Here is a 24,706-nt window from a genome sequence, read left to right as displayed (position 1 = left end):
ATTGAAATTTTTTTTTTCTCGATACGCGAGGAGGCTCTGTTAATGAACCTTCTACATCGAATACTCTCGCGATACAGAGAGAAATGCGAAATGTAAAACGATAATCTCGGGGAGCTCGATATCTATAAATCGATACGCGTAATAAGAGAAAATCGATGGGATGATTGTTTCGTGCTAAAATTAGCAAAGTGGCCGTGCTCACGAGCGACATAATTGCGTCCATCTGCTCGAACATAGTGTCACGCGGCACTATAACGGGTGGGTCTCGAAGTAGGGCGATTAGTTGGGTAACTATTTGCGCGAGACTTTCGAGAGAGGAGCGATACGCCAGGCGTGCGAACGGACCAGGTGCGCATACACGCGTGTGCGAGAAAACCTGTGTATGTACACGTCCGCTTATCCCCGTAATTGGAAGCGATAATTATAAATTAGACGCGTTGTTTGTACACAGGATATCCCGCTTCTCGCTTCCTCTCTCGGCCGTACGTCCTCTCTCGAAGAATATTCCGCATTTAATCCTCCTTAGTGAAAATGCAATGGGGAAACCATATTGTCCCTTGGAATATATCTTATTGTTTAATTATTCCGAGATACACACGTGTGGCCGCTTTGAGCGGATTATTTTTAATTTTTATTCAGAAATGTCTCTCTCTCTCTCTCTCTCTCTCTCTCTCTCTGTCTCTCTCTCTCTCTCTCTCTCTCTCTCTCTCTCTCTCTCTCTCTCTCTCTGCCTCTCTGCCGACAAGTTATTCCATGTGGTGACAATGGAATGCGCGATGTTTGGGACACCCTGTATACATGCGATGGATTCTATGCTTGATACGGCTCATGGACAGTAGGCGTTTCCAGCGTCATTATAAATCAGAGTTAAACACGCTAATTATATCGGTTCGCGGTCGCCATCGGTGGATGAGGGGGGATAGAGAGGGGAGGGGGAGGGGGCTCGGGGGTTCTCAATTGGCGGCGAACTCGCGCCGCTTTCGGTTTTCCTAATTAACATGTCGTAACAAGCGTAAAACCAGGTTACGACCTTATAACTGCCGATAATTCCGATGATTGTTCGCGCTTGTATGCGTTCGGCTAGATATTTGTAATTAATAGCTCGTTATTGTCGTCCAGTGAAATTATCGTGAAAGATATAACGTATAGAAATGATTCTACCTAGATATAATTAATATTAAATTATTAATATTAATATTCCATATTAATTAAATAAAAAAAATGAAAACAGACACGTTGCCAAAGTGTAATTTTGAGTTTAATTGAAATTCTAATTAAAATAATGATTATTAATTGCTGCAACAAAAATATACAGCGTGGTATCGATTTTAATTCTAGTAGGCATCAGGACGAGAGAAATATTAATTTTTTTTTTTAAGAGACTGTATACATTATTTAACTTAAGTGAATATAAAGAAGAATTAGAAACAAAAGGAAACAAGATTAGAAATCCAGGCCGTGCAGATTTATCTTTACTTTGTCTTTTTAATCTTATAGTTTGCGATAAGAAACATTTAGGTTGACGAGAATTCGTCGCGCACGAACGCTCGTGAGAAACCTCGGACATTTCCCGGATGAATGAGAACCTCTTAGTGGCTCATTCTGTGCTGAGTAAGAATGGGTCTTGAAGAGGGAGGATGAGAGAGAGAGAGAGAGAGAGAGAGAGAGAGAGAGAGAGAGAGAGAGAGAGAGAGAGAGCGAGAGAGAGAGAGGGATTTGAAAGACAGAGCCGGCGAGGCGATATAACGTGAGATAATAAGTTAGGACGAGATAGCGAGTTGCCGATGAAATATATAGTACATACGTGAACACATGCACATGTATATGCATAGCGCGCGCGCGTGTGTATGTGTGTGTGTGTGTGTGTGTGTGTGTGTGTGCGTATGCGTGCGCGTGCGTGCGCATACTGCATGACTGAGTGCTAAGAGCGGAACGGCAACGACTGCAAGACGGGAATTGAGAATCTCTGGCCATTATCCGGCAGCGAGGCTACTCTTCACTTAAGTCCCATTCGTCTTTCTATCGAATCGCCTCGTCCGTACAACGTTCATAGATTTATCCCGCCCGAAAAACCGACCTGTGTCCGATCTGCGAAAGTTTTATATCGCAGAAGCGGTGTGTTTCATCAAGCGGACAACGGGGAACAGCCGCAGAATTTCCAACACAAGTTTTATCACGAGAAGTAGAATCGTCCGTGACTCTCGAACCACTCGAACAAAAACGAGAATATTGTTTTTCTTTTTTTTTTTTTGTTTGTTGTTTGCGTATTCTCTTCGCGTATTAATTATTTCAATGAGGATATCTCGCAATGAGACATCTCGAGGTAATTACATTCACAGCGAATAATGAAGACGTTTTCCTCTCGAAAACATCTCAGCGTCGACGGGTAATGGCATTCGCGAGTTCTGCATAATGTCAATCTTCGGATGCAAATATTTGAAAACCGTGTTATTCCTCTTCGATTCGAGCGCGTCTATTTCGGTCCGCCGGCGGCGGTGTGAGCAACGCCTTAGGCAAGTTCCGCCCCGAGGGGTACACGGGGACGCTTCTTGAAAAGCTTGCCTTCGCATTTTTCGCGATCAAACGCCGCTGGAATTCCTGGCTCGGCCGCCTGTCGAGCTTCGATCCGCTTTTTCGCTGCACCTTGCGCACAGTACCAAGAAGTTAGTCGGCCGGAATTCACACTGACTCATTCGATTAGGTCGTTCGTTCGTTCGTTCAGTCGGGGAAGAGGTTCGCCCGCTCGACCGAGGGCAGAGCTGGTTTTGCCGCGATTTTCATACCGCCGCTCCGCGTCTCGTTCGTTCGCCGTTCTGCGTCTCGTTTTTATAATCGCTGCACCGCGCGGAGCTGCCAGCTATTCACGCCGGAATTTTGGCATAATATTATCGTATTATCTTGTTAAAAAAATCTTGGCGAAATATTATCGAGTTTTACTTTAGGAAAAAAAAAAACTCGACCAAAAGTAGTAGTTTGCACGATGTATTTTTTTTTTTTTTTTTTATTAGCTGCACTTGATAGTATTCTAATAGCAAGCAAAAAGAGTTATGCGTTTTAAAATGCTAATAAAATAACTTGTGCTTTTGTCGTTACCAGCCTGCACAGTAATCGAGTTAACATATTCCAACTTTACAAGCTGTGTATAGTACTTTTAGGCAATTTTAAAAGTGTGTTAGCAATTGTAAAAAACATTGTATAAATTACATTGAGCAAAAAAGGTTTTTCATAAAGACATGGACAGAATTGATATTTATAATTATTAATTATGATATATATATATATATATATACATTTATTATATTTATTGTACATATATTATATTTTTATTTAATACGATATATCAATATAAATAGTAAAGTTTCTCGGTACAATTTATTGAAAAGATTATCTTTGGATTCTATTTACCCGCAAATGCGTAGGCAATTCGAGAGAAAGAGAGATGAAAATATCGTGCAATTATTATAATTATAGTATCGTTGGCACGCGTTTACTAATAGTTCAACGACATCACGCTTGCCAGTTTAGACGACGCGATTTAAACTTGTTAGGAATAGAAAACCAGAAAATTATTTGTCAAGACTGCTCGAGATATCGAACTCTACGCTTTGAAGAAATATTTTATTTACGTCATTCGAGTTTCTTTTTTTACTCCTCGGACGAGCGTACTGCATTGAATCGAGTAATATATTTATCAGTAAAAAAACTACCTGCGAGAGGTAAATTTTTTTAATTAGCTTTTTCTTACAATTCTAGATGGCTGGTATAATTATCGGTGACACTCGCGGTAGCTTATACGGTTTTAGAAATTTGCGTCCGGGAGAAACCTACATCTCGTCGCGCAATTTCCGTAAAAAAAGTGCCCTTCCGCGAGCGAGCTATAAAACAACGTAATTACAACGTCACGTATTTATTTTCGTTTGCCACGATAAAAACCCCAGATTTTATTCGACGCGGCAAAAATGTCATTGATTTTGCGGCCGTGCTGTATCATGGTGAAAAAAAGTCGTGCTTACAAGCCGATTAGAGCGGGTCTGACTGGATACATGTGTATCTATGTTGACTCTCTAAACTTGGCAATGTACGCTCTCGGATACACGTCTTCGTCTGTTTACCATCTGGACTTGTAATTTCCCATCTAAGATGCATTTTTAAATTCATGAGATTTGTAAAAACGTATTTACACACCACTCTTCCAGCTTATTATCATAGTCGCTTCTTCGCTTGATAAATAACACGTTCCAAGAAAAATTTGAAACAACGAAGCGCGAGTGTTTTTGAATGAAGTTCGAAGTGAAATCGGAAAACAAATTAAGCGTTAGTACATAGTATCTTCAATAAAAGCCGAGATATACGATTGCGTTATCTCTTGATAAAACGGGGTTATCGTTAATGGGTATGTAAATATAAGTGCGAATATATTGAAAGATCAAGACTTGTAACACTATTGCATGATCTATCAGAGGTTGTGCGTAACGGTATCTCCATTTTTGGAATCTTCGATCGCATGAAATCATTGATCGTTGCTCCTTGAGTCCATTTAAGCGACGACTACAACTCCACCTTGCGTAACTTGGATTTATTGAAGGCTGTTGAACAACGACAACTTTTTTTTATCGATAACTCAGAAAGATTAATGCCAACCATGTTGACGATATAATCTTTAATTCGCATATTTTTATTTTTTTAATTTGCTGGAGTAAATATTTTACAGATATTTTCATCGATTATTGCAAGAATGCTAATTCTCGTAATCTTGCAATATTAATGTTATTATCTAAGACAATATTAGTAAAATATATTGTCGACTTCCGTATCTCTTATGATTATTTATTTTCACCATTGAGACTTTTTATAATATCCTTATTGTAGGAAATAACAAATATTGAATGACAAATAAAATTAATGATATGACAATAATAATATTGTTATTTACACAGAAAAAAATTAATCTTAATCAAAACTATATTTTCACATATATGAGGAAGAATATAATATTTTTAGAAAAATTTTAGTTTTAATTTGCTTAAATTTGATGTATTATAATCTTCATGCAGATTTTTAGTTTCGAGTTGAGCGAAAGCAATATTTGCATTAATAAATATTTATATTAATAAATTCAATCAAAACTAGAATTTTTAAGATTATAATATTCTTATTTATATGAGAATATTCGTCTTGATTAAGACTAATTTTTCCTGTGTAAAAAATCGTTCCAATATTACAATTATTATATATTACTTTTATTTGTCTTTATTTTACTTTTGTTTGAAAGATACGGAAATCGACAATATATATTATAGTGTTATTATCTTACGTAACATCAATATTGATTCAAGCGAGAATCAGTATTCTTGCGACCAACCAATGAAAATATCCGTAATATATTTTTCTGTATAAAATATATGATAAAGGAATTGGTGCAAGAAGCGCTCCGCTCCATTAAGCTAAATTGTCCCTGATACATTTCGCGGCGACATAAATCTGTCGCGTTAGTTGAAAGCGCGCGTGTATATCTTTGTGTTGCACCCGTATACGCGAACACCACGAGTACATCGTTGCGGACAGGCTGCCAAGTTTGGTGGCGGTTAAACGAGCACATTTCGTGACGCTGGCAGAGGACGATCCAGACGGGATGGGACGCGCAGCCTTGTCATTATCGTCGATCCGCGCTTTCGTGTCGCTCTCAAATTTCTCACGTCTTTCTCCATGCGACCATAAAATACACACACACACACACACACACACACACACACGTGGCTGTTTGTGCGGATCATGCGAGCTGTACGCCGCGCGCGTGGCCGACCGCGAAATTTCAGCGGAATTTCGTATCGCGATTCGAAACATCTCGTCGGCGCTGCTCGCTCGAATGCGCGAACCCGTTTCTGCGTCACGCGAATAAATATTTATGCACTCGTCGGCAATGCGCGAGTCACACGTGTTTGCGCATGCAAGCGGACACGCGGAAAAAATCCAATTTTTATGGGCAATCATAGATGCATTCCGTCGGAACTGTTGTTCCCGGGAAATAACTGTTGTACGCGTAATAATAGATTTCTCTATTTACAAAGTCCACGTGTGCGGAAGAATAAACGATCGCGCGCGTGGCGCGTAAGAAGGTTGATTTTAATTTCTCAAATGCCAATCGGAAAATTCGATCGCGAAACAACGCCGGAATAATTATTTATACGAATGCGAGGGAACTTTGATCCGTAATCTGATCGAGGCAGAAGTAGCGTTCGCCTGATTCCTTGCGTAACGACGGAATCGCGTTTAACGAGCGGCTACCTGCACTGAGTAACGGTAACGAAAATCGCTCGGGAATTTAAAGGCTAAATAGGGCGAAAGAAGCGCACGTTTTCGTTCGTTGTACGGCAAGCGGGCGATCAAGGATAATGCCCCGTTCATCTGTATGCGCTCGCTTGGCTCCATGCCACTACTGTGTCGAGTTTGGTTCGATTCTATCGATCGTGACTCGCATCGAAAAGAACGGTTTCCTGTATTCGAGCAATCTGATCGGAATCTCGTCGATCGAGAGACGGCAAGTTTTGACCTTTACTGCTGCGCTTTGTGCACCGTCCCAATCTTTTTATATCTATTAAAAACTTGATTCCGAGTGTACGATTTATTTTTCTTTTTTTTTTTTTTTTTCATACATACATGTGTATGATATAAAGAGGAAAATATTAAATTTTGATATTTTCTTGAATCGTTTCTTTTTTTTAAAGTTTATTTTTTAATATTTGTACATAGATATCTGCATTGTGATACTAAAATACTGTATTGATCGCGAGCAAAAATTGTGAAAATAGTATGGGAGAAGGTTTCGTCTATCGGAAAACAAGTTTGATCGGCTTTTATAAATTGCTGATACGAGAAATGGCCTTCGTTGGGAACGCATTCGCAGAATTGGCGCCGCCGAGAATTGACCGCGAATATTGCTGCCTGTGGTTACAATCTGCAAGCGATCGACACTGTTACGTTTCGCGCCGCGCTGATTGGCTTCGATCCCCGAGATAAATTTAAGCATTGTAATACATATCGTTACAGAGCGAATGGTTTCGCACGCGCTGTCGAGATACGGCTGCCTGCCAGATTTATCGCGCGGGAAAAGATATTGCCTTGTCCGCATCCGAAAACAGCCAAATTTGAAAAATCTGAAACTTATTGTGCAGAGCCTTCCGAAATAACTAGCGCGTTACGCAGGTAAACCATTTCGAGCGTAACTTTTTCGAAATGTGGCGTTTCCACGAACAACGATCGATTGCCGGAAGCTGTTTCTTTTTGCAAAAATTTTATAAAATTTCAAATTGCAGGAAACGCTTTCGTAGAATGAAGTGGAAATGAAATTTCTTCATGCGCAATGGCGTAACAATGTTGAATTTTAGAATCGCTCGGTCGTCGATGTTCGATGAGTGCGCATTTACGTCTCGCACGAGCGCGTGATAGTTCCCACGGTTAACGACGGTACTGGTCAAGCACATATTTTAGAATGCTCGTAAGATGCTCGAACAGCTGCTGTCAAACGAGAACGGGACGGGACTTGGCACGGTCGTCCGCTCGCAGAGACATATGCTTGAAGACAAAATCTTCCGCGCGTGAACACGCGCTGTCGGGAACCAATCGTATATTCAGCGCTGTATAATGACTGCGACATAAATTGTAAAAATATGTGTTACGACGTTCTCGATCAACGTTAATATTACGCGCCGCATAAAATGATATAACGTACGCTGAATGACAAAGTGTACGCAAGAAATCGGTAACACAGAATTATACATCTGAATTTAATATTTAAGTGCAATTTATTTCTAGTAGGCTTAAATTTCCCAGGCGTAAATCCTTTCTTTAATGCTTGTGTTGCAGACAATAACGCTCTAATTACATCAAATTAGCCGATTCTCAACTTTGGTTTGTGATAGAACGTTCAAAAATTTAAGAGCTATAATTGAATCGGAGAAAACCAAGGATATTAATAATACAGTTTTATAGTGCACCGCAAAAGAAAAATGAGCACGCATTACATAAGCATACGTGCGTGCCGCAAATAATAACTACATCGAGTCCGCCCGCACAGTTTTATAATATAGCGAACGGTTCTGTAAACTTAGGAGCTATAACCAAATTGGAGAAATCAAATAACTTTATTATATGTATCGTACAAGGGAATAATCACACCTTACATAAGAATATACGTCCACCTCGAGAATAATAAATTCTCAATTCTGCATCGAATATGCCTCGTTTTTTATTTGCGGGATATCACGTAAAAACTCACGTAAAAACTTAACGATCATAATTGGATTATATAAATAAAAAATGTTTAATCTGTATCCTTTTATTGCGCAGACGACTGATATGCGTGTGTATGTGTGTTATAAAAATCACATAAAAAAAAATCACTTAACAGTCATAATAAATAAAAGTGTTTAACGTGTACTTTTTGTTGCGCAGAAGACCGACCATGTGTGTGTGTGTGTGCGTTACATAACTAAGGAGATAATTTTTTTAACCGCGAGCGCGCTCGCTTTTAATCTTAAATCGCAGCGAAATGTCCGAGATCGCTTAGGAGCGATCGTCAAATTGAACGATCAGAATCGCCGCTATACGTTGCACCATCATCGTACGAGGCGTACGAGGATGATCGCGTACGTTACGTAAGCCGCAAGTCGAGTCGTTTTCAGTTGAGGAATATAATGGTCCATTCAGCAAACTTACGGGCTATAACTGAATCGCGAGGGAAATCAAAGAATGTCATTATGCGCGCCGCGTGAAAAAATGTTTGCGCGTTACGCAAGCGCGCGCAACCGCTCGGAACGCGCTGAAAACGCGTAAGCGATTTCCAATAATATTTTCACTTCAGCCGTGACGCGTATTGGCAGCGGACGCGGTTTGGCCTCGCATCAGATTGCCGTCGCCTGTTCCGCACTGCAATCGGATCTCTGTACCCGATGCTCCTACGTTGTTAACATACGTCGAGTGGTCCGTTTGCGGCGCGGCGAGGCCTCGCCTTATCCTTTTTCGTTTTTCTCTTCGCATCTTTATTCAAAGAGACGCAGGACTGACTCTCGACACATACGCGACCGATATAACGAAATTGTGTCACGTATGTTTTTAATTGAGAGATCTCGCGTAATTGTGGCCTAGCGCCTGTTTCTTCTAAGAAATGCCCAAAGGACGAATCTTAAAGTGGCGGAAATATTAAATAAGTAATTTAGTAATGATGATGAAATTATTTCAAATTGTTATCACATCGGAGAGGAGTTCTCTTTATCGTTATACATCACGCGGAAATTCCATGTTGTACAATCGCAATTTATGTAAGATTTTAGGTATTTTACTCGTTTCGTGCAATTTTCCAGTTAGGTTTAATTTTCTCGCGCTGTACACGAGAAAGCTTTGACCAGCTCAGTCAAGTGGTAATTCCCGATGTAGCACTTGGCACGAGCCAATCCGCTATCGAGGTATCGAGTCGACCTACCACGGAAAGCTTCCACTTGCTCGTCCCACGAGTCGGGAGAAACAAGTTTACCTGCTTATAGTGCCCACCGAAGTAGATAATGGCCACCTTCTTGGAAGGCTAGCCTCTACCGTCCTTCTCCCTTCCTTTACTTCCTCTCTCTGATCTCAGCTTTTCCGGAGCTTTTCCGCAGCTATCGATAATTAGGGAATACGATTGAGCGATTCTCCACGCGAGAATGGGAATAATATTTCCACGATATGTTAAAACACCTGGATTCATAACAGCGCGTTCCAACGAACAAGCATCCTTCAACCAACCGGAGATATGCTTTGTTAAGCAAATTTCATTACAAACCTCCTCTCTCGCGTTCGCGTTTGAAACATAAGAACAACGCGTACAACAACTGGAGAGTCAAGAACGTGTAGTGATGTTTCTATGAGCAAAACGAGAAATGTATATTAATTTTCATGTTATTTCGAAAATAATTTATATAACAGAGTTAAATATGTAAATGTATAATTCTACGTATAGACAAATTGTCGAAAATCATCTCGTCATAAAATAATAATATCGGACGCATTTCTTTATTTTATTATCATCACCGGCTTATATGTAATTAATATTGTCAACGATATGGCATACAATAAAGATGGGCAAAACGTTATAGTTGAACAATTTTCTCTTTCCCCCGCGATCGATCGATCGAACGGCGGCGACTAATCAACTTCGCTCCGCCGGCAGTCACTCCGCGGTTTTCGACGCCGTATAACTATGAACAAGCCGAAAACTTTTAACGACCTCTCGTACACCACTCTCTCCAATACGGCGCGAAGGAAATATCGGATGTACTTCCAGAGTCCGTGTGTGTGTATGTATGTGTTATTTTAACATCACAGTTGATCTGTACAGGATTAACGGAATCGTCCGCGCGTTGCCAGGTAACCGATTTTTTTCCTTTTTCCCTCCGGGTTTTCTCTTTCTCGAGAATCGGGTCGAGACCCTAAGAAGCTATACGTGGATGGAGGAACCGCTCGCATTGTGATAGCCGCGAACGCGGAACCGGCTAATCTGTTTGTTCGGCGAACTACTTTCCGACCCCGGTCCGGCCTCTCATCTCGTCGCTCGCAATGAACTCCTCCACGGCTCGCGCTCTCTCGAGGACCTCTAATGAGTTTGCGATTGAAGTTCCTCGAGTACTCCGGGAACTTCTCCCCCATCCCTCTCTCTTTTTCTCTTTCTCTCTCTCTCTCTCTCTGCTGTCGTGACGATGAGAACTCTTTACCCTCGCGTCGACATCGACGCGACGTCAATTCGCAGCGAATTCTTTCGTGAAAGAGTATTATATTGTCTGTCACACTTGTCTATACGTGAAGCTCACAAATGCGATTTTGTGTGACTCCCTTTGAGACGAACGATAGAGTTATCGAAAATCAACTGTTAAAGCACACTTAATATTTGAATCAATTTTTTTTTTTTTTTAGTTTTGAAAGCGAGATTTAAAGTTGGGAAATATTTAAATAATTTTTCCGTTTTATAAAAGTGTTGTAATTTATTTAAACTCGATTTTACTTAAATTATTTTCAAAATTTCTTTAAAACGTTTTTGAAATGTCTTGACAATTGGCATTTTAAATAAAATCCCATTAAGAATTTCTTGAAGTTACGATTAAAAATTTAATTTTCATTGGATTTTCATTCTTAAATCGAGAATACGGGATCATCTTTTCACGATGCGAAAGAGTTTCGGTCACCGAAGGGAAAAGTCACTGGAATTACGCCGTGGATACAATGTCGTGATTATTCGTCAAAATAATGATCGTCTACAAACGCCGTGAATGCGGGCTTCATAGACAGTAAATTGGAAGTTGCCTGCGAATAACATTCAAGCCGGGACGTTTCGATAACGCGCGGAAAAGCAGTTTTGCAGAGTTGCGTTCCGGTTGCAGTCGGTCGCAGTCACGACCGCATTAACGTGTATACGTCGCGTATATCGCGTAGCTGCGGGGGTTGCAAAATTGCGATGCATCGAGCGAGCGAGCGAGTGAGCGAGAAAGTGAGAGCGAGAGGAAGAGAGAGAGAGAGAGAGAGAGAGAGAGAGAGAGAGAGAGAGAGAGAGAGAGAGAGAGAGAGAGAGACACAGAGAAGGCGATTCTGTGCATTGGATGCTGCGCGTCGCTCGTGCTGGCTCCTTGTTTCGAGGTGCTTTCATGAAAGCCTGAAAGCTCTGACGGTGGTTTATGCATCGGTGTCGCGACCGCGGAAACGCGAAAAATAGAGAAGAGAAAGGAAAATTGAAGCCGGTGTGGTGCAATAAGATGTCGGCGCTTCTCCCTCTCGCGAGAGGAATTCTCGACGATCAATGAAAATCCACGATATCCATTGACGATGATTGCGGCGATTGTCGTGTCGATCAAGAAACGATGTCCCAGACTTTATAATCCATACTGTTAACCGTTTTCTCGTGTATGTTCCAATAGCGATATTTTATGCCGTAATCGAATCTGAGGACTCGTTGCGGTAAAACGATAAATATAAACGCATGTAATTCCGCAACGAGTGATTTGCAAAGTTAATCGAAATCCGTGTGACATTCGACAAAGTGTTAAAATTGTCCCTGGCTGTCAGCCTTGAATAATCACGTGCGCGCAAGAGAGAGAGAGAGAGAGAGAGAGAGAGAGAGAGAGAGAGAGAGAGAGAGACATGCAAGCCGGTTTCGAGGATTAGCTTGCAATTTCCACGGAGTTGTCATTAACTCGTTACGAAGAACGTACGTGGAACGTGTTGACAGTTATATTCCGACGGAAATATCCGAACGCCAATAGAGCGGTCCGCGATGCTCGTTAATACACCGCGTGTACGGTTCGTTATGCAGAAAAGCGTTTACATCCACGACGTCTTGCGGCTTCTCGTTCGCGGGCTTCTCTCCGCGGCGAATCGACGCGATTGCATATACGCGCGTGTCATCTTTCCCAGAAACATCCGCGTGAATGTTACGTACAGATATGCTAATTGCGCGCGTAAAAAAAATAGCTACTGACGGCTTTACACTCCGCTGGAAAACGATTATATCGCTCGTTCGATATATCGCGCGTGTATATAACGTATATCCGGCACTACTCTTTTTTCCCCCCCCCCCCCCATAAATTCACTGACAGATGCGAAAATCCTGCCGCCGCTGGAAGACCTGTTTCTGGTTCGTTTCTGTAAAACTGCAGATATGCAGAGCCAAACGTGTCTTACGAAACGCGATGTTTTCTCGGGAAGTAACAAATTGTAACGGACTTTAATTGCCTCTCGGTTCTCTTCCACGGTTATAAATCCAGCCTCTATGCGGCTCCGTTGTCAGCGCGCGTTTGTAGTCGCCGCGCGAACAACAGTCGAGGCACGTGAAAAATAAAATAAGACGGAAAAGGGGGAAAATAAGACGGCGAATACATCTCGCTATTACGGCTCGGGAGCGAGTATGAGCGACGTGAAAATAGCGAGCCTCGGAGCTGTAATAAAGAAGATTGAGCACGCGTGTAAGCGGCAGCCGCATGCGCGTTTAAGTGACGTTCACATCGAATTCACGAGGAGTACTTCTCTCTACCGTCTCATTTTCTGGAATATCAGATGTGTCACGGAATATAACCGAGAATTCGAGAAAAAGAAAAAAAATATTTATCGCGTGCATTTTGAATATATACGCAATTTATAAATTTAGCTTAACGTAATCAATAACAAGTCACAAGATACATTTGAATAATTTGCTTTTGCAATGATTTCTCATTGATAAATATTTAAGTATAAATATGTAAAATATGACAAGATACGAATTGTAATAAAATATCTTATTACTATTACTCTTATATTATTATAATATTTTTTATTATCATTAAATACAAAATATTTTTTTACATACTTCTTTCCCTATTTCCTGATCGCGAATTTCGTGAAATTTGACTCGCGCAAACATTTACAAATCGGTCAGTTACTTTGGCACGAGAGGCAGGGGAGACGCGGAGCGCAATTGCGCGCGGCTTAGTCTCTGGTATGAACGGTACCTCAATGCCGAAGAATAATGCCCCGGCAATGACGGCGGCGAAGACAACGTTGCTTCCAGAGAGACGAGAGTGGAACGGTCGCAACAATCGCGCGGCGCACTCGTCTAGAAAGGAAACAGGCTTTCGCCATTCCGCTTTCCGTGATCGTTCAATTATTCAACCGCTGCCCTCCGCGCGCTGCGCGTCTCGCCATTTACACGCGGACAAGTGTAATGGAATATTAACACGGCGTAATTAGAATTCAATTCGACATTGCTCGATGCAATCCGGATTTATGCGTTTCTAGGCTCGGGGAGCATAGAGTACCGTACTATTCGTATGTACGTTGTGTTGTGTGTGTGTGTGTGTGTGTGTGTGTGTGTGTGTACGTGTGTGCGTTGGAGAGCCATTACTCGGGAACATCATTAATCATCTACGCAAAGCTTAATGTGTAAAATTAATTCTCCGACGGTATTGCGCAAAATGGGAAATCGAATTCGAAAAGAAACGATCATTTTGGGAAACGATATAACGAGCAATCCGTTTACGATTTTTACCGCGATGTCTAATAACAGATTAATTCGAATTGTCGTTTAAGCTACTTCGACGAGATCCAACGTGTCACTTGGCAAAGGGAATCAACTGGGAAACGATGTTGTAAATATCGGTCTTCTAAATCTTATCAGACATCATAGAAGATAATAAGGTGTAAACTCTTTTAAAGATCTTACATAATAGAAACTCGCTAGAAATTCGATATGTGTGCGCGTATCATAAAATTAAATGACAGGGGCTCATAAATTCTTATTGTCGCGACGAATCGCACACTTTTAACGATCTTTCTTATTTCCACGTCGATATTAATTTTCTTCTGCTCGCCTTTATAATTTATCGTTCAAATCGATCGGTCTGAGGCCGCACTTGGCTGCCGTTGTCTAAGTGAGTTCAGCTAGTTCGCGCCATGCACGTAGAGAGTGCGTCTGTGTGGGTATTTTAATAGGGGTATTAACGATAAATTTAACACAAAACGCAGTTGAGATCTTAATCTTCAGCTCGTTTAAGTAAACTCGTTACGCGGTCCCTACTTCGGAGGAAGTGGAGGCAGCATCGTTAGCATAAGCGATGACCCCTTCCTCTCCGCTCCGACTGCCGTGCTACATGTTAATAAGAAGAACGCTCGCTCTGCAAAACAAAGGGAATAAACTGGCTGCGTCGAGAAGAAACCTGTCTTTGTTTCCGTTTATTAACGCGTTCGCCGACACGTTTGATTAATTCCACGGATTAGCGTAATTAATGTTCTCTTAAGGTTTAGTCCGCGCGCAAAACGGTATTTCGCCCGCTGAAAAATTGAACGCAAAAATACTGGCCAGTTCAGCGCGTTCGAATGAATTTACCCGATGAGCTTGATAACGAGCTCGCTAAACAGGATTTGCCGCTAATTTAAATGTTAATCAAAATCCTCTTTAGGAGTATGGCGATTATAAAGGCAATAAAATTGAAATCTTTTTTATTACGTTTAATCTCGAGATAATAAAGTGTCCGTATGGAAGTTTACCTTTATACGCTTATCGCGTAATATCGCAAATCAAAATTTGTTAAAATGTCCCGATAGAATCCCCACTCGGTGCGTTACTTTTGCGAGAAATCTTATATCTTAAATGTGCGCCGTCAGTTTCACGAGGCACTGCCTCTTCCATGGAATCCTTTTATAAAGATTTACGTTTATTTCGCCATGCTCCTTCTCCCAATTATTTTCTTTCTCTTTGTCGAAGATCTCCGACTTTTCTCGAATAGGGGTATTATTTTACATGGAAAACTGATTTGTTCTTGATTTCGTTTTCTGAACGCAACTCGTTAGCCCCGCGATCCGTCTTGAATCGAAGTATTCGCGGCTTAACTCAACTCCGTTAACAAGGTAAATTCTCCCCCGGCCGACCTCGGTGGTAGACTTCATTGACGTCATTACGATCGAGGTTCGCCAGAATGCTGCGCCCACAGTACCGAATAGTTCGGGCTTACCAATTGTTCTCCCAGGAATGCCGTCAATCTCCATTCGTGGAATTGTTACGAGAGCAGCGGCGGAGGGGGTGGGGGGGGGCGGGGATTCTCGTGCGTGATACCCACGGCGATCCCCGTCTTAACGATTCGTCTTTATCCCACCCGGTATAAATTGCACCGGATATTATTTTCGTCGCAAAACTCCCCGAAGTCGCGCGATTAATCTTGTAACTTAATGCAGGGACGGTGTAACTTAAGACCGGGGCAAGTTCCTGGCTACGCTGCGATCATGCGATTTCGCGACTTCCGCTTCTTCTCTCGATTAACTCTCGAATATATATCGTCCCCTTTTCATACTGTAAGGGTTAATCTGAAAGTGAAAAGTATGGCGAATTATATTTCACTCGATAAATTTGGATTAACGAAGCGAAGGCTATATTAGATCTCGGATAAAATATTCGATCTTTAATTTAGCCAATGTATGTATATATATACTTTTAAAAATAAAGATATATATAATAAATTATAAAAAATATATATATAATAATCATAGAAAAAAATATATATATTATGTACGCAATTACGTATCTTTTTTTATACAAATTTTTTAGAAGTTCACTTTCCGATTAAATTTCCGCGAGAATTCACTTTAGAGTTCGTTTACACGTGAGGCATATAATCACGCGATGCATTTACGCCCGCGTCGGTCGATAGATGCGTTATCCGTCTATCCAACCTTAAAGGGGAAACAATCAAAATAAAAGTAACCAGACGGCCGAGCGGCTGTCATCGTGTGTGCGATAGTAAAGTCCGGAACGTCTTTGTCGTCGAGGTCGATTTTCCGCGCGTCGATCGACTCGACGTTCGCATGGATTAATACGAAGCGGCAGTCGATTAGGTAATAACGGTCGATCAATTTGCATTTAGCTGGTGTATAACCGCGAAAGAAACAAGGTGAAGCGGGGAAAAACTATCGTGCAACCAGACTCGCATCTATTTACTTCCCTCAACCTGGGTGTCTCGCTCGCCGTTTCTATTCGTTCGTGTTTATTTCAAGCGGTATATAAAACCATTCTGTATCTCGCGTTTATATCTCGCGACATTGAATTTAAAAGTGAATTACGAGACAGATTATAAAGATAGCCGATCGCGGTAAAATTGATCGCCAACCATAAATTGACGTGCGCACGCCGAAGCATTACATTGAATTACATTAAGGAAAGTCTGACAAGTCATTCCCGTCATAATTTATGTTAATAATATTCCTCATTTTGAGGAGCTGTTGCCCGATCATTTATCTTCTACCGCTGGCTAAAAACCGCGGCCACTGTTTAATCATCCCACTTTTACGTACGCACGACGAACGTGGATCAATATCGCAACGGAATTTAAACAGCTTATACATTTATAAAAAACTTGAAAGTCATAAATCACGTTTGTCTAAAATTATTATTTCTTTTTTATACAATATTTTGTCACTCGCTGTCCTTTTTTTTTGTCCATCTCCCGCGTCTATCGCCGCAATCGCGCGCAGTCGTGTGTCACGATGTGATGTTCCGAGAGGACTCGGTTTTAGAGAACACGGAATAAATTCTACTGTACTCTCTATTGGGAGATCCGTCGATATATATCTCCCTCCCTCCCCCCCCCCCCGTCCAAATCTCCTCGTTTCTCTTTCTCGTACCGGTCGTTACTGACGCGGGGTGGTTGGATCGCGGCCAAAATGCCACCGGTAAAATTAATCGTTGCCTGACACGAATTCCTCTCTAAATGGGAATACCAATTTGTAGGTGCGAAACAGAAAGAGAAAGATGGAGAGAGAAAGAGAGACGCGCAACGTCCCGGGGGCGAGACGAGGAGGTTGTGCCACGTTGCGCGCTCGGGGTGAAAGCCGGAAGGAGGAGAGGAGGAGAGGCGGGGGAGGAGGAGGAAGCGGGTGGGTAGCGCGGGGTCTCTAAACATGTCGTTATATCGAAGCTAACAACCCGGTTTACGCCGGCTCTCGACTCGTTCTTGGATTCTCCCAAGAGAACCGACGAGCAACGAACGAACGTTTCGCTGGTTATTGGCCGCTGGCCAAGTGCCCCTGAAGACTTATTCGCTATCGAGCATTGTTTATGAAAGCAATGTGACTACAAAGCGACACGCGTAGTCTTTCGTGCAACCGCGACGTCAAATTAGCGCTGCCAAATTAATTGGGGTTCGTCGGATTCTCAAATGATTCTCACGTTCCTCCTGTCGGAGTTCATTTTATTTCAATCTACAAATTTTGCTGTACTTCTTCCGCAGGATCTTTTTATTCTTGGTACATTTTTGGAAAATTTTTTTATCTGCTCTGTGTTATTTAAAACATATATATCATCAAAATATATATATATATATATATATATATATATAATTTTTAAATATGTAGTTTAGTTACTTACTTTTTGCAAATATTTGGTTGTTGACATTTTTAAATTCACCGAGTAAAATTTAATTATAATTTAAATATGATAATAAAAGTGAGAAATTTAAATTGTATTTCATTAAAGGTACTTTTAATAAGCGCGACGTAAAATATAACATCCTCAAAATATCATATTTAATAGTTAATTCCAGTTTATAAGAGGAATTGTATAAGAGTTAATTAAGATATTACGCAACAACGTAACTGATTATCTATAAGATTGTGTAGTAATTTATATTGCAAGATAGTCATCACGCGCAGTGAAATAACGGCGGTCATCTCGTCTTCTTTCTAAAACAATAATTATGCCGCTGGAATGCGTCTCGTGTTAGCGGCGAGCGGCGTGTCTATCAAGCTAAGAATGTGCCGACGTATAAGGCGCATCTCGGCGTTGTTTTACAAAGAAAACGGAGCGGATTGTACTCGTCTTGCTACATTCTCGCTGGTATCTATTACCACGTCTTACGGTAACCATCCATAAAATTTCCATCGAGTCAAAGTGAAAAAAGTAATAAACAACGATGAAATGACAGAATGAGATTCCTCTTCAGGATAAACTCTCGTAGAATTTTAATATTCGAATGAAAAATATAAAAATAGGATGTGAGACAAGAGTTTATTTTTTCAATTTCAATTAATAGAATCGAAATGATGAATAAACCTGCGGATGTTAATCAGACTTGCAGAGTGACTGCTTCGACAAGATAATCTCGTGCGCTAATCCGTTAAACCGTAAATTAATCGTTACACGTTTAACGTCGACGTGAAGGGAATCACTTACGTGTTACAGATCGGAAGCACGTCGATCAGCCGAGGCGCGGTTCCGTCGGGAAATCGAAGGGAAGAACCGCACGCTAGGCTGACGCCGACCGGGAGGATCGTTTTAGGGGACATGGCTTAAGTCACGACAAGCGGAAGACAGGTTGGAGGAGCCACCATCCTCGGGTCTCAGGATTCCGAGAGCGCGGATGGTCGCCGAGATTTCCAACGACGTTGAAAGTAATTACGAGTGGTGTCGGGTGGTGTGTTCGTGATCAAAGAGGAGGGGGGCTCAGTGGCTGTGATCGTGGTGTTGTGTCGGGGGGGGATCAGTGTGTCGTCGGTGAAGAGTGGTGAGAGATATATCGGGTTGCGCGAGTAAGAATTTACAGGAGCAAGTGTGGTGAAGCGAAATCAAGGTGGATAAAGGTGTACACACCATAACCAGGAGGAAAGCGAGAGAAAGAGAGAGAAAGAGAGAGAGAGAGAGAGAGAGAGAGAGATAGATAGAGATAGATAGAGAGAGAAAAGGGGTGGCAGAGAAGAGAGATACGGCCGGATATATCGCGAATTACGTCGAGCGAGAGTAGCAGCGAGAGAGTGAGTGATGTGTTCGATGGACGAGGCGCGTCTCGCGGGCGGTGGTCGGGGTAATGATAACGCGTGTAGTCGCGCGCGCTACCACTACTGTTACTTGGTATCCAAAGTGAGAAACGGCGGGCAGTCGGTGACCAGGCTGGCGGGCGCCGGGGAAACGTTTCCAAGGGCATGGCGACCACGCCACTAGGCGGTCGCCTCCCTAACGTAAACCGTAAAGGACCATCTCCGTGCATCGGTGGTGGTGGTATTAGTAGTAGTAGTAGTAATAGTAATAGTAACGGCGGTGGTAACGGCAGCAACGGCAATACCAGCAACGGTAACAACGGCAGCAATAGCGGCAACAACAACAACAACAACAACAACAACAACAACAACAACGGCTTAAGTAGCAACAACGCGAGTGGTGGTCAGTTGAAGAGGCAGGAGAGAGCGCTGGTCGGCAGAGAACACCGTGATCATCGTCATCATCACCATCACCATCACCATCACCATCATCACCATCATCATCATCATCAAGGTCGGGACAAGTCGTCCCTGTCATCGTCGTCATCATCGTCGTCGTCGTCGTCGTCGTCGTCGTCGTCGTCGTCGTCGGGCCAGCAGCGTGAGCTTAATAAAGCAAGCACAGTGGCTGCTAACGCCGGTGAACTGGATCCGGCCGCGACGAATGCGACCAATAACTTTGAGTACGACGACAACGAATGGGACATCGGCATAGGTGACCTGATAATCGATCTTGATGCGGACATTGAGAAGACGAGGGACGAGAAATTGAGTTCGGGGACAGGCATGGCTTCTACGCCTGCCTCGGCAGCATCGGCACCGAATAACGCGAATCATCATCAGTTACAGAACTCAACGAGCGGTCTCAACTCTTCCAACTCCTCGTCCTCGTCCGTCCCGTCGACTGGTACGAACGCCGGCAGTCAATCATCGTCGTCCTCGTCGTCGTCGTTGTCGTCGTCCTCCTCATCGTCTTCATCGTCATCGTCTTCTTCCTCCTGCGGCGTTAATTCGTCGACGCGTTCCAATAGCCCCGGGAACGGGAGCGGCAACGCGAACGGTACCGGCGGCACCGCGAACGGTGCCAGTAACGCGAACGGCACCGCGTCTGTAGTCACCGGTCCCGGTAATAAGCAAGCGTCGGGCGTGAACGTGAGCGGCGTAAACGCCGTCCACGGTAACGCCGGCAATCCCGGCAAGATGGCCGTAGAACATTCGGCCACCGTCGACAAGGGCCTCAAGATGAAGATCAAGCGCACGAAGCCCGGCACAAAGACCAGCGAGGCCAAGCACGAGATCGTTAAATCGAACGAGATCAACGGCACCGCCTCCTCGCAGGACTCGAACAACGGCACCGCCGCGTCCTCGACGTCCTCGTCCTCAACGGCTGGCTCGACGTCCGCATCGACCGCGGTCGCGCAGAACTCGCAGAATTCGGATTGCGGCGCGGCCGGCGGTGGTCAGTCGTCCTCGTCGAACAAGTCGAAGCCTAGCCACTCGCCGGCATCGGCCGGCGGCACCGGCGCCGCGCCCTCATCCACCGCCGGTTCGAAACGCGGCTCGAGCGGCCATCGGCGCGACAAGGCGCGAGACAAGCACGAAAAGCCGCAGAGCAATCACACGCCCCAACAAACCAAGCCGGAGATGAACGGTACCGCGCGACCGGCGCCGCAGGGCCAAAATTCGGCCGGCGGTGCGACGCAGTCTCAGGGCCCAACGCCGGCCGCCACGGCGCCGCAACAGACCCAGGGACCACCGCCCAGTTCGAGGACAGGTTTCTCCGTGTCACAGGGCCCCGGGCCACCCGCGACCAGCGCGGCGGCACCCTGTCCGCCGCCGAGTCCGGCGAGCGCCACGGCGGCCGGCGCGGCGGCCAAGCCGGAACAGACCAAGGTCGCCGCGGTGCCGGGTCCACCACTCACGACACCCGCCGAGGAAGCAATGGACACTGCCGCTAGTCCACCACCTGCAAAGAAAATGAAAACGGAACCAAAGGTAAGCGCTTTCAATTTATTCATTGATTCCGTCGCAATGTCGACGATTTTACTTATTCATTAACGGAAAGTATCGTTCTTATGAAATTACGAGATAATCTCTTCAGATGTTGAGGAAAATAATTATTTTTTACAAGTTTTTAAATTTTAATATTCGGACAATAAATGAGAGAATTTAAACGAATATTTGAGATAACATCAATTGCAAGAAATTCACACTTTCTATATTCAATTTGGAATATTTTGTATCGCGCATTAGTAGCATTATATCAGCTTTACTACCTGTTATAAAGTATCCGTTATTAGAATGATTTGTAGAAAGATGTAGAAACCTGTCCGCGATCAATTTTTCCTTTTCCTTAAATTGAAATTCGCGGATTTCCTTTTCCGCGCGAGGTTGCGCGTAGAAGCATATTATAAACAAGATACAAACAGGGGGAATCTTTCTCTTCTGTGCGACGCATTCCGATCGGATGTGTAACGTTGATTTCCGGCAGCTTGTTAGCCGCCACTAACTCGGGCAGCCCTTTCTGCGATCGGTATCTTCGCCTCGTCGGCGGCGGCGACGCGTGACGCTCGTAGGCACCTAACTCGCTCGCGGCGCGACGAGATGAGAGCGGCACGGAATCAATTATATAAGTTCATATGCATAGAACGTGAACGGACCGCGACGTCGAATCTACGTAATTCACGTGCGTACATACCACACTCGTTCCGTTGCATGAATCGAAAAAAGTCTTATCAGGAAAAGAATGTACTGAGAAATCGTAGGAAAGAAAAAGACTCAAGATTACATTATAATATATATTAGTATAAAAATAAACTAAATTATTAACAAGGTAAATTTATTCAGATAAAAATGAGTAATTTAAATGTGAATATAAAAATATGGCGTTTCCTGCGGCAAGAGCGATTCTTTAAAAATATGAACGGTTGATGTTATAAAATGTGAAAGACCGCTTTTCCCATTTTTATCAGATAAAATGTCAAGAATAGAAATAGAATGGCTATTGAAATTGAACTGAGACTTTAAAGAATTACTTTTTTTTTTATCTTATCTACTCGCAAATTAAGCAGACTCGTGCTAATGCAAGAATTATGAAGACGCGATGGTGGTATTTTTCTACTTTTATTCAAATGAAAACTTTAAAGAATCGATATCGCATTGACATGCTTTACGTATTTGCCTCCGTTTTATTCTATAGTCGTAGGAAGACTATCGCCGTGACACTTGAATAAATAAATCCGCTTCTCGAGCGCGACGGGAAAACGTTATTGTAAAATACGAGCTTCGGTTTTCTGTCGCGAACTCCGCGCGCGCGCGCGCGCGCGCGCGCGCGTGCATATGATATCTGAAAATAAACGCGAAGCGAAAAATATCGTTTGAGAGATACGGCCGCAGCGCCATAAATAAATCTCGTCTCGCGCACGCTTCGTTCTCTCTTCGATCCGCAGCCATCAAAAGTTGTGCATTATTTTCCCTCGAAGAGATCTAACAACGTTATCGTATTTTACGGTCGGCCGAACACGACGAGCGCGGGAGGAATTTTCTTGTTGCGCACGATGAATTTTTGCCATCCGCACGAGAGCCGGACCTTATCCAACTTGGATCCGTCGTGCCTGTCGCGCCGTGAACACTTGCCTCGTAACGCCGCATATTTTTTCACATTCAATTTCGCACGGAAATATTCGAAATACAATCGAAGCGGGAGAAATTTCCCGTTCCCGTTTCCGTTCAAATCCGAGCGAGCTTCTCGCACGCTCTTGGAATTTTCATTGGATTATTTTAAAACGCCGTGTCATTTGAAAATTTTTAACTGTCAAAAGAAACCGTGCGATCTGCAAAGATCAACTCTGTATCTCGCCGGGAATGTTTCACCAATATATTACCGTTGAAATTGCCGTAGCGTGTACACAGGACATTGTGTACACGCGCGAGTTTTCCAACGGACCTCGATGAATCTCTCGCCTTGGCACACATCGGGCCCGTCGTCGTTCGCTTCGTCCTCGTCGTCGTCGTCGTCGTCGTCGTCGTCGTCGTCATTGTCCCGTGTCCCGCACGTACGTTCTCGTTCGCAACCTTGTTCGCGAACCGTATGTAACGCCGGACACGTATTCGCGCGTCAATCAACTCGCGTACGTGTCGCGGATGTGCTCGCGGCTCGGCTCGGCCCGGCCCGACGGCAACAAAATTGGGCGGGCACGCGCGTGGAAATTCGCCCCCGCGGCGGAAAACCCGATGACACTCAAGCGCACACGTCACTGTTAAATGTCCCGGCTAATTGTAACGATACTCCCGTATGCTCGAAAGGGAGGAGCCGAGGGAGTTTTGCGTAATGTCGCGAGGAAAAAGTTTACTCGCGCAAAAACGGAGCGCAGCTTTGGAATTTGCGTGACGCAAGTATCACCGTCACGAGGGGATAGGAGGAGGCATAGAAGAAAGCATGTTGCATCGAATTGGATAAAAACATAATTTTTAAATTTTGATTTTTACAACCGTGTTTATTAGCGCTCGTTTCGCAGTCAAATGCTAATAAATTCTTTTTATTGCTCTTTTTTCTTTCTTTTTTTTCTTTTTTTTTTCTATTCACATTGCGCAAACCGCGCACTATGCAAGCGATAATTTTAAATGTAAATTTTACGTATCGATTTTACAGACAAACAGTGTATAGATTGTGATAAAGGTACTCCTTGTCGGTATGGACGCTGTATCACGTTTTAATGCGTAGGATTCGCTGTGAGTATAAAGTTCAACCAAAGCTAAAATTGGCGAGAACTATTCCTGCTCTTTGCGCGATGATCGCAACGAGTATTTTCACGTGGCCGTCTCTCGTCGCTATTCATGGTTCATGGCAGCCGCTTTGTCGGAGCCGTTTTGAAAGTATACCGACACGTGTCGATACACAGCCGATTGACTCGCGTCATCTATTATTCGCCGCCCGATTCGGCGGGTGACATCGATACGACTGCTCTCTATTGTAATGGCGGCGTCATTATTTTTGCACGCTACGATTTGCCGCGATATCATTAATGATTACCGCGCTATCCGAGAGAGGTAATATTTAACGAACGTATATTCACGTGCAAACAAACGACATGTAATCTCTGCCCTCGCAGTCTATTGTTTTTCAATCTCGCGATTTTCGCATAAAGGTATACCTCCAGATATCCATTTCAAATGTAATATCGCAATTTCCCGATTCGCCCACTCTCTATTTGCAACCTTCGACGCGTGATTATTAGACTTTCAAATATTTACCTTTGGCACTTAACGTTTAATAATAATTAATATTAATTTGAATTTGAATTTTTCCGGTATTCTTAACACCCTCGAAAAATAAATCGCTGCCCGTTTTAAACTCGATGATAAATTTAAGAAATACCGTGGACGAGATAAATTCGAATTATTACGAATTACAAAG

General features: G+C 43.2%; 1 protein-coding gene across 3 annotated transcripts in view; it reads left to right on the top strand.

Moving 5' to 3' along the window:
* LOC105422328 (uncharacterized) overlaps positions 1-24,706 on the top strand; it is a 152,288-nt gene that overhangs the window by 66,413 nt on the left and 61,169 nt on the right. For all 3 annotated transcript variants that reach the window (XM_025217135.2, XM_089070770.1, XM_011631668.3), the window contains one exon: positions 18,719-21,285. In XM_025217135.2, coding sequence (XP_025072920.2) covers positions 19,456-21,285 — 1,830 coding nt within the window. In that variant the 5' untranslated portion in view covers positions 18,719-19,455. The remainder of the gene's footprint in view (positions 1-18,718; positions 21,286-24,706) is intronic.

This window comes from Pogonomyrmex barbatus, unplaced genomic scaffold (assembly GCF_055798465.1).
Source record: "Pogonomyrmex barbatus isolate J1 unplaced genomic scaffold, ASM5579846v1 scaffold11, whole genome shotgun sequence".
In the NCBI taxonomy this organism is placed as follows: domain Eukaryota; kingdom Metazoa; phylum Arthropoda; class Insecta; order Hymenoptera; family Formicidae; genus Pogonomyrmex; species Pogonomyrmex barbatus.
Note: the sequence above shows the minus strand (reverse complement) of the source record. Positions and strands in the feature narration are given on the sequence as shown.